This window comes from Pseudorasbora parva, chromosome 25, assembly GCF_024679245.1.
Source record: "Pseudorasbora parva isolate DD20220531a chromosome 25, ASM2467924v1, whole genome shotgun sequence".
Classification (NCBI taxonomy): Eukaryota; Metazoa; Chordata; class Actinopteri; order Cypriniformes; family Gobionidae; genus Pseudorasbora; species Pseudorasbora parva.
Genome location: NC_090196.1, coordinates 5,281,890 through 5,296,031, shown reverse-complemented (window position 1 = coordinate 5,296,031; position 14,142 = coordinate 5,281,890). Strand labels below are relative to the sequence as shown.

The following is a 14,142-nucleotide window of genomic DNA, read 5'->3' as shown; positions in this document are numbered from 1 at the left end:
AAATATGCAACCCTGTTACACATTCTGGCATATTTATTGCTCAAGTCACACCAAACCATCATTAAACAAACATTACCCCGCTAACTTCCTCTTATCGTCACCATTACAGCATCATGTGCTGTTTTTTGCGCTAATCTAAAACGGGTTGACAAGCACAAATACCCTTTAGCCGAGGAATAACATTTCACTCAACGCCGACATGATTACTCTTCATTAGCCTGTAATGTGACAGTTTGACAAGTGCAGTGGCTGTTTTAGTCACCTGCTGATGCGTGTACACGGCCCAGTGGAGATGAGACCTCTCTGGAAGTGGCCATTAACCACAGTTCATCTGTCAGACTTCAGTCCATACTCAACCTCCACTACACTTCATTTGGAAAGAGAAATCCCAGCGGGCTTTGTGTCATTTATAGCAGCGGTCATGTTCATTAAGACCTCAGTGGTGGCCATGTTTATTTCCATGTTTTATTTCTTTTTTTGTAAAAAAATTAGGTACATTTTTATTCGCACATCCATCCCATTCTGAAACAAACCCTCTTCCAAAACGTTTTTCCCATATGCCAGAAACCGAAAACTGGAAATCAACCAGACTAGAGGTGTAGCTTCCATCAATGAGACGTCACATTAAAATATCCCAGCATGCTTTCCACATGTCACAGCTGTTCTCTCCTCCATTTCCACTGGCGTGTCATGTTTTTCATTAGACAAGAATGTCTCAGTAAAATGCCCCCCATTCAAGTTGGTTTAAACAGTCAGATCCAATGGGTATTCATTACACACGGATTGCTAACTGGCTAGGAATTGTTTTCCTACACATAATGGTCGGATGTGTAATCCAAGCTTTTTGCAATTAATTAAGAAACACTGTGCGCATGTGGCCGCTTGTACTTTGGCCCTGTCTGGACAATGACTGATTCGTCTTGGACTGAAGAAAATGTAAAGCATGTGATGTTTCTGTATACTTGTGCATTGACGTAAGGCAACTGTTAAACTTTACAGGAATCTAATTAAGATGAAGATTCGGTATTGGGATAACAGGCTTTGATATGAAATCTGTGTGAATGAAATCAAGACTAAACATTGCTTTGTGTCACTTATTTTGATTATACAGAGAATGAAAGATCTGGAAAAGGAACCTTAAATCTGGAAAAGGTTTAATATTAACTTAAAACATATTTATGTGCACTTATGTATGGATATCTATGGGGACAGCTAATATAATACACACTGTTGTAACAGCATAACCTCTTTTTTTCCATGTTGACATGAGCGTGATAAAATTGCTTGCTATCCTTGACTGTCCAAAGTCACAATACATCAAAGTTCATGACCCTGCAAAACCGGTAAACCTAACTTTTGATGTGCAAAGTACGTGGTCTGTACCGGTTTATTCGAACCAGCTTGCTCCTCCGAATCACAAGCAGTAAGTATGAATAATTGTTGATGTATATATTCCTATTTTCTACCAGGGTGTTCAAAACACGCAGTTTTGTGTTTTATATTGTGAAGTTTTCCGTCTTACTGTCTTGCTGAAAAACTTCAGCTCATCAGCTGCAGTATTACCTAAAACTGTGTCTGTTAATGCAGATTGTCCGTCGTTCTTACTACTTTAAGAAGAGATAAAAGATAGAACAAGAGTTGTTTTGCAAATGTTCGTATTCAGCTAACGAATGCGCTGTTATTGATTCAATTCCTGCATGTGCACCGCAATAAATTTGAAATTTACACACAGGTTTGTTGACCGACACACACTTGTTAATGCTGATGGTGAGGAATTACAGTTGCAACATCTCATAATGAACCTCAAACTGAGTAGCGCATCACTGAGAAACATCCTGCTCAAGTCGTCCTTGCGATGGAGGTTCGGGTTAAATAACTAGTTCTTCCAATGTTTCATCATCGGACTCAGAAGGTCAACGTTACTGTTTTTGCAGTGTGTGAAATCGCTTTTTTCACAGTTTTAGGAAGCAGAGCTGAGGTTCAGTTATGATGGCCGTTTAGTAGAGATGGCCGATATGTTTTTGAGGGCCCATGCCGATACCGATGTAAGGGAGTAAAAAAAATCTGATACCGATATATCGGCCGATATTCTTTATACACTTTCCCATTGGTGTTCAAACTTTTGACTGGTACTGTATATACACTATGGCCCCTCCCCTAACACTTTCATATCTGGAGCACATTCGCATCAGTTCGCCAGCTCCATCGCGAGTTACTGTCAGTCCCGTTAGTTAATACAGCCTACAGCCTACAACTTACAAAAAAAAAAAAAATGATATCAAGAATTGGTGGATTCATTTTGTAAAGAGCCACCTTGATGAAGAGCTGAGGACCCCCACCAACACCTGCCTCTGCAGTGACTTTACACTAGATAGTTTACAAACTTTCATCGGCGACTAGGGATGGAAAAATACCAGTATATATTTTATTTAAAACGGTGAGCTATCATGATTTTGCGCATTTTGGTATATGCTGCTGTTCCGAAGTTCAACACTAGATGGCAGCGCGCGCTACCCTAACTGACCCGAAACAACCGGCAAATGTGACAACATAAGCTCCTTTCACACTGCGCGTCGGACCCGCAATATTCCCAGAACATTGCCGGGTCGCCTTCTGTGTGAAAGCAACCACGTCCCAGGATTGATTACCGAATTCCGTCACATCCGGATGTTATGTGTCAACTCGATCCGGGACCGGATTAAGCGTTGTGTGTGATAGCGCACATATTACGGTATTTCGCTGGCAGTGTGAATGGACCAAATCTAGCGGCCCGGGAACAAATGCCGGGTCGCATTATCCGTGTATTTGCCGGAATCAAAGTGTGAAAGGGGCTATAGACGAACAAAATGGAAAGCAGTTGAATCTCACTCAAGATGCCCAAAACGGATTATTAAAGAGAGGAGTAGAAGTGAAATTTGTAATTACTTTGCTTATAAAACTGATGAAGAACCATCAAACCTAGCCAAGCATCTGTCACTATCCTGACTTTAAGACTTCTTAAGACATCGACAGGTCAGTGGATCATTCAAACCATCTAAATTAGACATTACTTTTCTTTTTACACTGATCAACGCACACACATAGACTAACGACTAACATAAGATCGAATATCACAAAATCTCCAGCTTTCATTTCAACCAATGACATTTAGATCTCATTATATTTGCATGCGTACTTACATTCGCATTAGACACAACCGACTGTGTTTATGTGAATACTCACTAAAGGTCATTTTTACATCATTTCAATAGTTTGATTGTTTAAGGAAACAATTTGTAATGTGCAAGCTCTAAGTTACAGGCGTGTGTGTGTCACGTAACACTAAAGAAACTAAAGTGAGAACTCAATTGCAGAGAAATGTGAATTTATTAAACATAAATTAAACAACACAAAACAAAACCCACGAGGGGGCAAAACAACTAGTTCCAAAAACATAAACTCAAAACACACCAACACAGGGAAACAGGATACGTAGACATAACAAGGATTCCACAAAGACTGACAAACACAAGGAGCTTATAAAGGAAAGAAATTAAGGGAACAGGTGGGAGAAATGAAACACTAATCAGATAACAAGGGGGAGGGATCAGACATTGACGGAAGCACAAAGGCCATACTGACAAAACCCACATGTGCACACAAGACAGGACAGGCATGTGACATTACCCCCTCCTTAAGGAGCGGCTACCAGACGCTCCACTAGGGACGGGCGGGACAGACCAGGGCGGGACGGGAGGGACAGACCAGGGCGGGACGGGAGGGACAGACCAGGGCGGGACGGGCGGGACAGACCAGGGTGGGACGGACGGGCGGGACAGACCAGGGAGGGACGGGCGGGACAGACCAGGGAGGGACGGGCGGGACAGACCAGGGCGGGACGGGAGGGAAAGGGGAAACAGAGAAGGAAGGAACAAACAAGGGAAGGGTCAACAAGGAGGGAATGGGGAAAACAAAACTTTCAGGAGGCCATGGTGGCCCACAAAGTTCAGGCGCCCACGGAGGCGCGGTCAGAGCAGGACGCCTCAGCGGCGCACAGAGAGCAGGACGCCTCAGCGGCGCACGGAGAGCAGGACGCCTCAGCGGCGCACGGAGAGCAGGACGCCTCAGCGGCGCGGGCCAAGCAGGACGCCTCAATGGCGCAGGCAGAGCAGGACGCCCTAGCGGCGCAGGCAGAGCAGGGCGCCAGGGAGGCGCGAGCAGAGCAGGACGCCTGGGAGGCGCGGTGAGAGCTGGACGCCTGGGAGGCGCGGTGAGAGCTGGACGCCTGGGAGGCGCGGTGAGAGCTGGACGCCTGGGAGGCGCGGTGAGAGCTGGACGCCTGGGAGATGCGGTGAGAGCTGGACGCCTGGGAGGCGCGGTGAGAGCTGGACGCCTGGGAGGCGCGGTCAGAGCAGGACGCCGGGTCGGCGCGGTCAGAGCAGGACGCCGGGTCGGCGCGGTCAGAGCAGGACGCCGGGTCGGCGCGGTCAGAGCAGGACGCCGGGTCGGCGCGGTCAGAGCAGGACGCCTCAGGGGCGCAGGGAGAGCAGGACGCCTCAGGGGCGCAGGGAGAGCAGGACGCCTGGGAGGCATCTCCTGCCCAGCGGCATCCACTGGAACAGAGTCCACCGGCATAGGGACAACCAGAACTGGGACCACCGGAACACGATCCACCGGAACATGATCCACCAGCACAGGGACCACCGGCACAGGGACCACCGGCACAGGGACCACCGGCACAGGGACCACCGGCACAGGGACCACCGGCACAGGGACCACCGATACACGATCCACCGGCTCTGGGACCACCGGAATACGATCCGCCAGCATTGGGACCACCGGAACACGATCCGCCGGCACTGGGACCACCGGAATACAATCTGCCAGCATTGGGACCACCGGAATACAATCTGCCAGCATTGGGACCACCGGAACACGATCCGCCGGCACTGGGACCACCAGAATACAATCTGCCAGCACTGGGACCACCGGAATACGATCTGCCAGCATTGGGACCACCGGAACACGATCCACCGGCACAGGGACCACCGGAACACGATCCACCGGCACTGGGACCACCGGAATACAATCTGCCAGCATTGGGACCACCGGAATATGATCCGCCGTCACTGGGATCACCGGAATACGATCTGCCAGCATTGGGATCACCGGAATACGATCTGCCGGCACTGGGACCACCGGAACACGATCCGCCGGCACTGGGACCACCGGAATACAATCTGCCAGCACTGGGACCACCGGAATACGATCTGCCAGCATTGGGACCACCGGAACACGATCCACCGGCACAGGGACCACCAGAACACGATCCACCGGCACTGGGACCACCGGAATACGATCTGCCAGCATTGGGACCACCGGAACACGATCCGCCGGCACTGGGACCACCGGAATACGATCTGCCAGCATTGGGACCACCGGAATACGATCTGCCAGCATTGGGACCACCGGCACAGGGACCACAGGAACTATATCCACCGGAACCATCGGAACAGGCACGGAGGGAGCCTTCCTTCTCCTCCTCCGTTTCAAGACCACCGGAACAGGGTCCACCGGAACTGGGACCACCGGACTCAGGGGAAGAGCCCTCTTCCTCTGGCCAGTGAAATAATCCACTGCTGCATCAAACGTTAAACCATCCAGTGATCTAATGACGATCCACTCAAATGGTTCATCCAAGGCATAATTGAAAAGGTCCTTCAAAGCATTGTGGTTGTAACCGAGTCCTTCCGCCGCCCTCCTGAACTCCTGCGCAAACTCCCTTAAGTCAGTTCCCCGTTGCCTCATAGCAGCCAGGGATCTCACCTTGACTATACGGTCCCATTGGGGACAGGAGACAGTAGTGGTTGGTGGTTGCAGCGAGTCCGTTCTCTGCTGAGTTCTCATAATGGTGGAATCCTTCTGTCACGTAACACTAAAGAAACTAAAGTGAGAACTCAATTGCAGAGAAATGTGAATTTATTAAACATAAATTAAACAACACAAAACAAAACCCACGAGGGGGCAAAACAACTAGTTCCAAAAACATAAACTCAAAACACACCAACACAGGGAAACAGGATACGTAGACATAACAAGGATTCCACAAAGACTGACAAACACAAGGAGCTTATAAAGGAAAGAAATTAAGGGAACAGGTGGGAGAAATGAAACACTAATCAGATAACAAGGGGGAGGGATCAGACAATGACGGAAGCACAAAGGCCATACTGACAAAACCCACATGTGCACACAAGACAGGACAGGCATGTGACAGTGTGTCGTTGGTATGAGCTCATACGTTATCTCCTGTAACTGTTATAACGAAATGCTATAAAATCGCTAACATGTTCAAATTTGATTTCCATTAGCCATCCCGAGACGAGCGTGAAATGTTGAATCGGATTATGCAGATTGCTTTAGTGTAGGCGCGATGTCTTTTGAAACCAGAAGTAATTTGTTCATTTTGAGAGATTTTTGCTGAAATGATTTCTCACAAGAAAGTTTTCAAATGAAATCTTTGTTGATTAATTTACTAATAAACTGGGATTCACTGATAATCCGCTGCGTGGATAATCTCCGTGGGTGTAGTCTTGTGTGCTTTCCCTCGAGTGGCCGTGGTTTCGGCAGACAGCAGGGCTGGGCGATATAGCCCAAAAAAAAATCCCTGATTTTTTCACCAAATATTCGATTTACGATTTAAAACGATTTCCCCTTGCTCTTTACTTTCTGTGTAATTTAGTCACAATTTGAAGAAAAGTTTAGTTTTGTGACTTCGTACTTTTCTCCATACATTAGGGAGTGGAAATGGCTAATAAATCAATACGTGCTCTTCTGCTGGTTATAGTGGTGGGCATTTCATATCTTTTTTAAATAAAAATGCTACAAAATGGATTACAGATTAAAAAAAAATTATAATAAACTAAAAAAAAAAAACATTTGACTATTTCTTTCACAAGACCCCTTTAAACTTTTAGTTTTACAAACCATCACATTAAAAATATGAATGTGTATTTTTAAGATATTTAGAGCTTTGAAGTGCTGGAAATAAGTGTGAAGCTCTTGAAAACCATTGAAAAGTGCTTGAATTTCACTCTCAAAAGGTTGTACGAATCCTGAGATAAATAGTGACAACCACAACATTAAATCCATGTGGTTTTACAACAGTAAATTATGGTGAATGTTGGTGATTTGTGACTGAAACCCCTGACCTTTGCTCAGCTGTTTGATCTGATATCTGTGGTTTATAACAAAATTCTGCGCCGAGCGCTTCCACTAGATCGCAGTAGCGCTGTTATTAATTCTGTGGTGAATTTAAACGCTCTCTCACTTGAACTCCAGCGCTGTGTATCAGTGTCCGTCACGAGATCGGCCCGTGTGTGAGCTCGCGCTGCATTCGTGTCAACGCAGCCGGTTCCGTTCATGAGTCGCGCGGTTCCGTTCAGACTTCAAACACACTTTGCAGCGGTGTGTTTGAACCAATTACGAATGACACTGTATGTTGTTTGTGTATCTCTGTGGCAAACGCGCGCGGGGAGGGCTGAGCCATCACGGGAGCCCAGAGGGGAGCGTCTGTGGATTTTAAAGAGAAAACCGATTTTCATTCACAAAAATCGACGAAAACTAAAAACTCGAATTCATCGATAAAATCGATTTATCGCCCAGCCCTAGACAGCGGACACGTCCTCAGAGTTCGAGAGCAGAGGATGCTGCTTATTTTTTCAAGACTTTGATAAGCCATTTATTTACTTGCCGGATTTTTTTATGATTCAAATTTGGCTGGGTGGTTAATAACACATTTGTCTATGGTGTGAGAAACTCAGAACACGTTTAATTTTGACTGTACAGGGACTTTAAGAAGACATAACAGAATATGTTTACGATGATACTTGGCAAGACCAGCATTTTGACTACATTTTGTGTGACTATTCACGTGCTGTGAGACGCGTGTGCATACTTATGTCATATACACCGATATATCTGCGACAGGCTCATATTGGCCGATAAAATCAGCATACCGATAAATCGATCAGGTTCTACCGTTTAGCTTCCAACATGTGCTGTAAGCGGTAGACCAATCACAACAGACTGGGCCATCTCCAAAACGAATTAAGGAGCCTTTAAAATAGCATAATAGGGGCGTTTTAAGCAATAAACAGAGAAATAAGACCCGTTGTTATACCATAATGACAAGGCTCTGCATAAATGTGTCACAATGTCCAGTTCGCAGCTGCTGTGGACACTTAAGTTAATCCAGTTCTAGCTCTGGTGTGTCCATTTCCATCTACTGATATGTGATATCCATAACAGCATCTGAATACTACAAGGCTCATTCAGCAAAAAAAGGTAAGAGGAAATGACAAATTCACAAACAAGAACCACCTTACAGGATAGAAGTCCAGAAACAAGCAGGACATGGCTAACCTGTGCTAGTATTAAAGTATTAATTCCGTATTAACAAGCAATTGGTGAACACAGATATTAATAACACGGCGCGAGCAATGCTTGGCTAAAACAGGAACCATTACTCACGCGACTGGAGGGACAGGATGACTTTTTATTAACACTAAACTGTAGATATATCACTATTTGGGACAGACTTATTTTTATAGAGTGTAGATAACACTAAATGTATGCACATCCCTGAAAAGTATATAAGCAAACAACTGCAACTGACTGCAGTCTTTATGAGCAAAGCAACTGCTTAATGAAGTCATATCACCATAAAACTGACTGTGATGCATCAAATCTGATAACGTTTGTGGAAAGAGACCATTATTCATGCACCATAATCCTCAATCAATGCTCAATTTATCCCAAGGAGTTATTGACTCTTTCAGAATAAATGTATAATCTTCATAGATAAACGATTACACTGTGATTTACACTGTAAAAAGTGAAAATGTCCAGCGATTTCTACCAGATATGATCCATTTTACTTTTGTTGTTCTAACCTGTAGTAGTAAGAGTGTTTCATATTAAAGGGTGTCATATTAAATCATATTTTGGACTTTTAACTAAACCAATTAATTTGAATGTTACTACGTGAAGCATGTTTTTACATTTCTTGGCCTTTTTTACAGTGTAGGTTTTGATATTGTCCATTTACTTTCAGGAAATCTTTGTTTTTAACATTCAGAAAACCATGGATCTCTACAGGTAAATCATAACACTTTTAGCAAGAGATTTTTCAAATGAATAATAAGCTTTGAAAGATTTAGAGGTTCATTTCCTGAAGAAAATGTGAGTGGTGCTTGCAATGGCAAAACTCGAGACCCGGTTGATACATTGGCCCTCATTTATCAATCTTGCGTAGAAACGGGCGTATATGTTGGCGTAAGATTATGCTTACACTCCTCTCACCGCCTGATTTATGAAGCTGTGTGCACCTCTGCAATCCAGGTGTACGCAATACCTGCCCTTGATAAATGCGGCGGCTGAAAACGATCGTCATTAGAATAACACGCCCCTATATATTCAAGTCTCCGCCTCCCCGACGCCCTCATTTTAAGCCATGGACACACGGAAGACGGCAAAGAAGCGAAACTTGTGGTCTTTCTTGTGGGTCATAATATAGCATATCTTGTCAGTGCGTTTTGTGGTGTTAGGAATTGTTTTTCTGCGCATTTTCGCACTAACTCAAACGTGCGTACACCACCTCCTGAGCTGGCGTAGGATTTGAGCGTGCCGTACGCCAACCTCCATATTGATAAATCTCATAGTCACCGTGGGTTTGGGTGTATGCTGGAAATTTGGTGTACGCACTTTTGATAAATGAGGGCCAATGTGTATACTGGTTTCTCACCAGAAACAAAGCAAATGCAGAGTAACCACCCAGAACACCTTAGCAACTGCCTATCAACGCCCTAGCAACCACCCAGAATACCCTATCAACGCCCTAGCAACCACCCAGAACACCATAGCAACCGCCTAGCAACCACCCAGAATACCTTAGCAACCACCTACCAACCATTTAGAGTACCCTAGAAACCGTAAAAACACATGAATAAGCCATATCTCAGCACCAGAACATCGTACAGACATTGGGGTGGGCTCTTTTGTTTTGGGTGAGAAATGGTCTGCACATGCAACAAAACAAACTTAAGCCATAGGTTGTGGTGTTGAAACGAGGAGCTATTATGCTATTCTACATTTCTTAGTGTAATAGTGTATGTAGCATTTTTTTAGGCTTGTCAGTTCTTGTGTCTGTTGAGCTTACCTTTTCCTCGTCTGCAAATGCAGGTCTATCTTGGTCCAAGGAACTGGCATCTAGATGAAAACACGAATCGGTATTCTTATTACAACACTCAATATACCAGTAAACGAGACTCAAGGAATAAAACTGCTATAAGTGTCAATGTAAAACAGACACATTTGGAGATAACAATTGTTTAAATGTTCCAACAGAGAAAGCATTTTGCAGGTTAACTGAGCTCCAGCTATTCCAGTCTTACTTTATCAGACATTTAAAGCTACAATATGTAATTTTTTTGCCACTAGAGGTCGTGGTCTAATGTTTAAAGAGTCAAACTTTTAACCCGAAGGTCCGGCAGGAATTGTCAGTGGAGGGAGTGAATAACCAGCGCTCTCTTCCAGCCTCAATACCACGACTGAGGGGAGACCCTTGAGCAAGGCACCGAACCCCTAACTGCTCCCCGGGCGCCACAGCAATATGACTGCCCACTGGTGTGTGTGTGTGTGTGTGTGTGTGTGTGTGTGTGTGTGTGTGTGTGTGTGTGTGTGTGTGTGTGTGTGTGTGTGTGTGTGTGTGTGTGTGTGTGTGTGTGTGTGTGTGTGTGAGCCTGTTTATGTGGTTTATGAGGACACATATTTGTATAACTACATGGGTATTACACTGGTATTACACTATAAATGTGGTTTATGAGGACATATCAAATGTCCCCATAATTCAAATGGCCTTAAAAACATACTAAATGATGTTTTTTTGAGAAAGTAAAAATGCAGAATGTTTTCTGTGATGGGTAGGTTTAGGGGCAGGGGCAGTGTAGAGGGATAGAAAATACGGTTTGTACAGTATAAAAACCATTACGCCTATGGAGAGTCCCTGTAAACCACATAGACCAACATGTGTGTGTGTGTGTGTGTGTGTGTGTGTGTGTGTGTGTGTGTGTGTGTGTGTGTGTGTGTGTGTGTGTGTGTGTGTGTGTGTGTGTGTGTGTGTGTGTGTGTGTGTGTGTGTGTGTGTGTGTGTGTGTGTTAGGGGTTGAACGACTTTCATTTTTTTAAGTCGACATTTATGTGATTAAAGTCGAGTCGATGTCGACTAGTCGCTGATGACGTCATTAATGAACAAATAAACCTATCCTTGAGCTGAGACGCGAACGCGGGTCTTCTTGTGCACAGGACAGTTATGGCATATGACACAGCGCTGACCATAAGGTTATTGGTCCTACATAACAGCTTTTGTATCAGTTCTTTTGTCTTATAGTCGTTATATATTTCTCACAGATTTCTGCTCGTTCTGAAAAAGATGCAGATAAGTAGCACAATAAAGATTACATGTGAATGCATTAGTAAGTGATTGTGTGTGAATTAATTCTACCTGCCAGCGTCTCTCTACTAATAGTGAAGCTGTGAGATTTAATTATAAAAAAATATATGCTAGAACTTTTCAGTTTCTAAGCTATTTTAATGATAAATCCCAGACATGTGTTGACAATACATTTCTGCGCTGCTGAATGGTTTGTGTGAGGTGCGCGCGATCTCCGCGTGATCGGCTATGTGTGTGCGTTGCAATGCAGCACGCAGTTTAGCGCGATGATCAACTCACGTGTACAATAAGCCTGCATTCTCCAGATCAATTTTGAGCATCCAGATGGTAATCAAACATGTCTTGTGGACAGCTCTCGGAGTATGCATTTATTGCGTTTATGTTTAAAAACAGAGCCTGGTGCCAGTCAGGAAATTGCTTAAATTAAATTGCCAGTGACTAGTCGACATCAAGCTTAAAGCGTCATGACAGAGCACTAAGGTCGACTAGTCGATTAGTCAGTGCAACCCCTGTGTGTGTGGGTGTGTGTGTGTGTATGTACTTGGATGGGTTAAATGCATAACTTGATGATGCCTTGACTTTGTGGAGCTTTTGTTCTTCCTCAGACAAGCACTTTAATTTCTTCAGGTCATGCGAATGTATATTGAAAGTTATATTATGCTTCTTCACTCGGCGGATGAGACACTTGTTGACACTGCAGTGAGCTAGATTGATATTAGGCATGGTAAAAAAAAACATACTCACGGTAAATGAAGAAAACCTAACCCTAACAATAAGCTGTTTAACAATGATTATTTTTTCTGTTGATGAATGATCCAAACAGTTGCTCACCTGTCCTAAACACATCCTATATTAAAGCGGCTTTGGTGTGTCCATGGTTTCTACAAAATAAAACTGGAAATCAAGGGTAACATGGGTGTGATGCAGTGGCGATTTCTTTAAGACTGCAAGGGAAGCTCGGCTTCCCTTATAATGTCACAAAATTAATGGTCAAATATGTACTATTATATTAACATTGTATTGACTAAAAATGCGTTAGAAAACGTTCATCTCAAAGACGAGTTCGTTCAGAATCAGTTACATATAGCAGGTCGGCTGACTCGATTTCCTTCTCATACATTCCCGCAGCTTCACAGTGCATTTCCCTATTGAAGCCCAGCGTCCATTGACTTCAATGGGGCTGCTTTGAACGGTTTTTTTCAGCGCTTCGAAACTAGACGGTCATTGGATAAACGCTGCGATTATGTCCCGCCCACGGACGCTCAGCGTCTCTGGGAGTGAATGGGGAGTGGGCTGGCCCGGACTCCGAGCTTCTGCGTGTTGATTGGAGGGTCTGCATCTCCTTTTGACTGACAGCGATTCTGTACTATAAGGAATCACTGAAGCTATTCGCGCTCAGTCCCATCGCGGATTTCTCAAGTTCAGTCGAAATAAAAACTTCTGCAACCTATTTCTTTGATATTTGCTTGGCGAAATTGCTTGATTTTCATCATACATTTCACACAATTATACACCACATTCCTTGTTTCAGTTTTACAGAGTTTAATTTTTTTTTTAGATCGTTCATTCATTCACAGGGTAAAAGACCATTTTCTTGAAAAGGAACGTAGGGTAGAATTTACTTTTAAATAAATAAGACAATTGGCCAAAAATGAGCTTCCCCTCTCTGACAGACTAGTAGCCGCCACTGGTGTGATGTCATTGATAGGCGACACACGGTCCATCTCCTAGATAAAATCGCTTATTTTTTCTGGATTTAAACATTCTTGGAAACATTTGGGATAACGCAAATACACAAGTCAACAAAAATACAAAATTTCTAGTGATTTTTTTAATATTTTAATCTAAAAATCTTACATATTGTGCCTTTAAATTATTATGGCAAAGCTTTTTTTCTTTACTTTTTTTTTGGAGACTTAACTAGAATGCATTCGTATACATACTAGGCTATAATCAGTTCTGTGTTCTCATGCATAATTGTAAAAATTATAATACTTACCCATAGTTATAAAAGAGTATAATCCATCAACACCTATTTTCAAGTGGTAGATATCAAGTGTTATAATGCGTAACACTCTATAAAATTATAATCATAAATAGTTAGGGTTACAATAATTTATGGAACTGCTTTATTATACATTATAAAGGTTCTTGGGGCATGAATTAAAATATAACGAGGCAACCTGCGTTATACACTTCAGATTCAGGGCCATGCTGCATAAGCACTTGAGTCTATTAATAGAGCTCGCAAATAAGATTAGTCTCATCTGTGAATGTTTAGATTGTTCAGTGAATTCAAGCGATACCTTTATGTTATGTTGAGAGGTGTCTAGATAAGAGAAGATGACGAGATAAGCAGTATTTTAATATACTAACCTGGCCTGTCAACACGCTTCGCAACAGCCTATAGTAGGCCTGTGTCGGCACCTGCGCCCTTTACCTGTTCCTGCAGGCTGTGTCTCAGGTCGCTCGGGTATTTGCGTATCAAGTGTTCCTCCATTTTCGGTCGAGAGGTCGTAACATTCCTCGGGATTCCTGGAAGTCATGATAATAGTGCAGGGATTCCTGAGCGCGTGATGTCAGATCTTGAGAGGATGAACTCACCCGCGTCCTCTGCTGCTCACTGAACGCGACGCGACACAACCAAATCG

At 43.8% G+C, this 14,142-nt stretch overlaps 1 protein-coding gene across 3 annotated transcripts in view; it reads right to left on the bottom strand.

The window, feature by feature from the left end:
• Positions 1-14,133, bottom strand: part of LOC137065097 (ankyrin repeat domain-containing protein SOWAHA) — a 179,935-nt gene extending 165,802 nt beyond the window's left edge. For all 3 annotated transcript variants that reach the window (XM_067436662.1, XM_067436663.1, XM_067436664.1), the window contains exons 1-2: positions 13,932-14,133; positions 10,199-10,248 (exon numbers count right to left, since the gene is read on the bottom strand). In XM_067436662.1, coding sequence (XP_067292763.1) covers positions 10,199-10,248; positions 13,932-14,037 — 156 coding nt within the window. In that variant the 5' untranslated portion in view covers positions 14,038-14,133. The remainder of the gene's footprint in view (positions 1-10,198; positions 10,249-13,931) is intronic.
• Between the last annotated feature and the right edge of the window lie 9 nt (positions 14,134-14,142).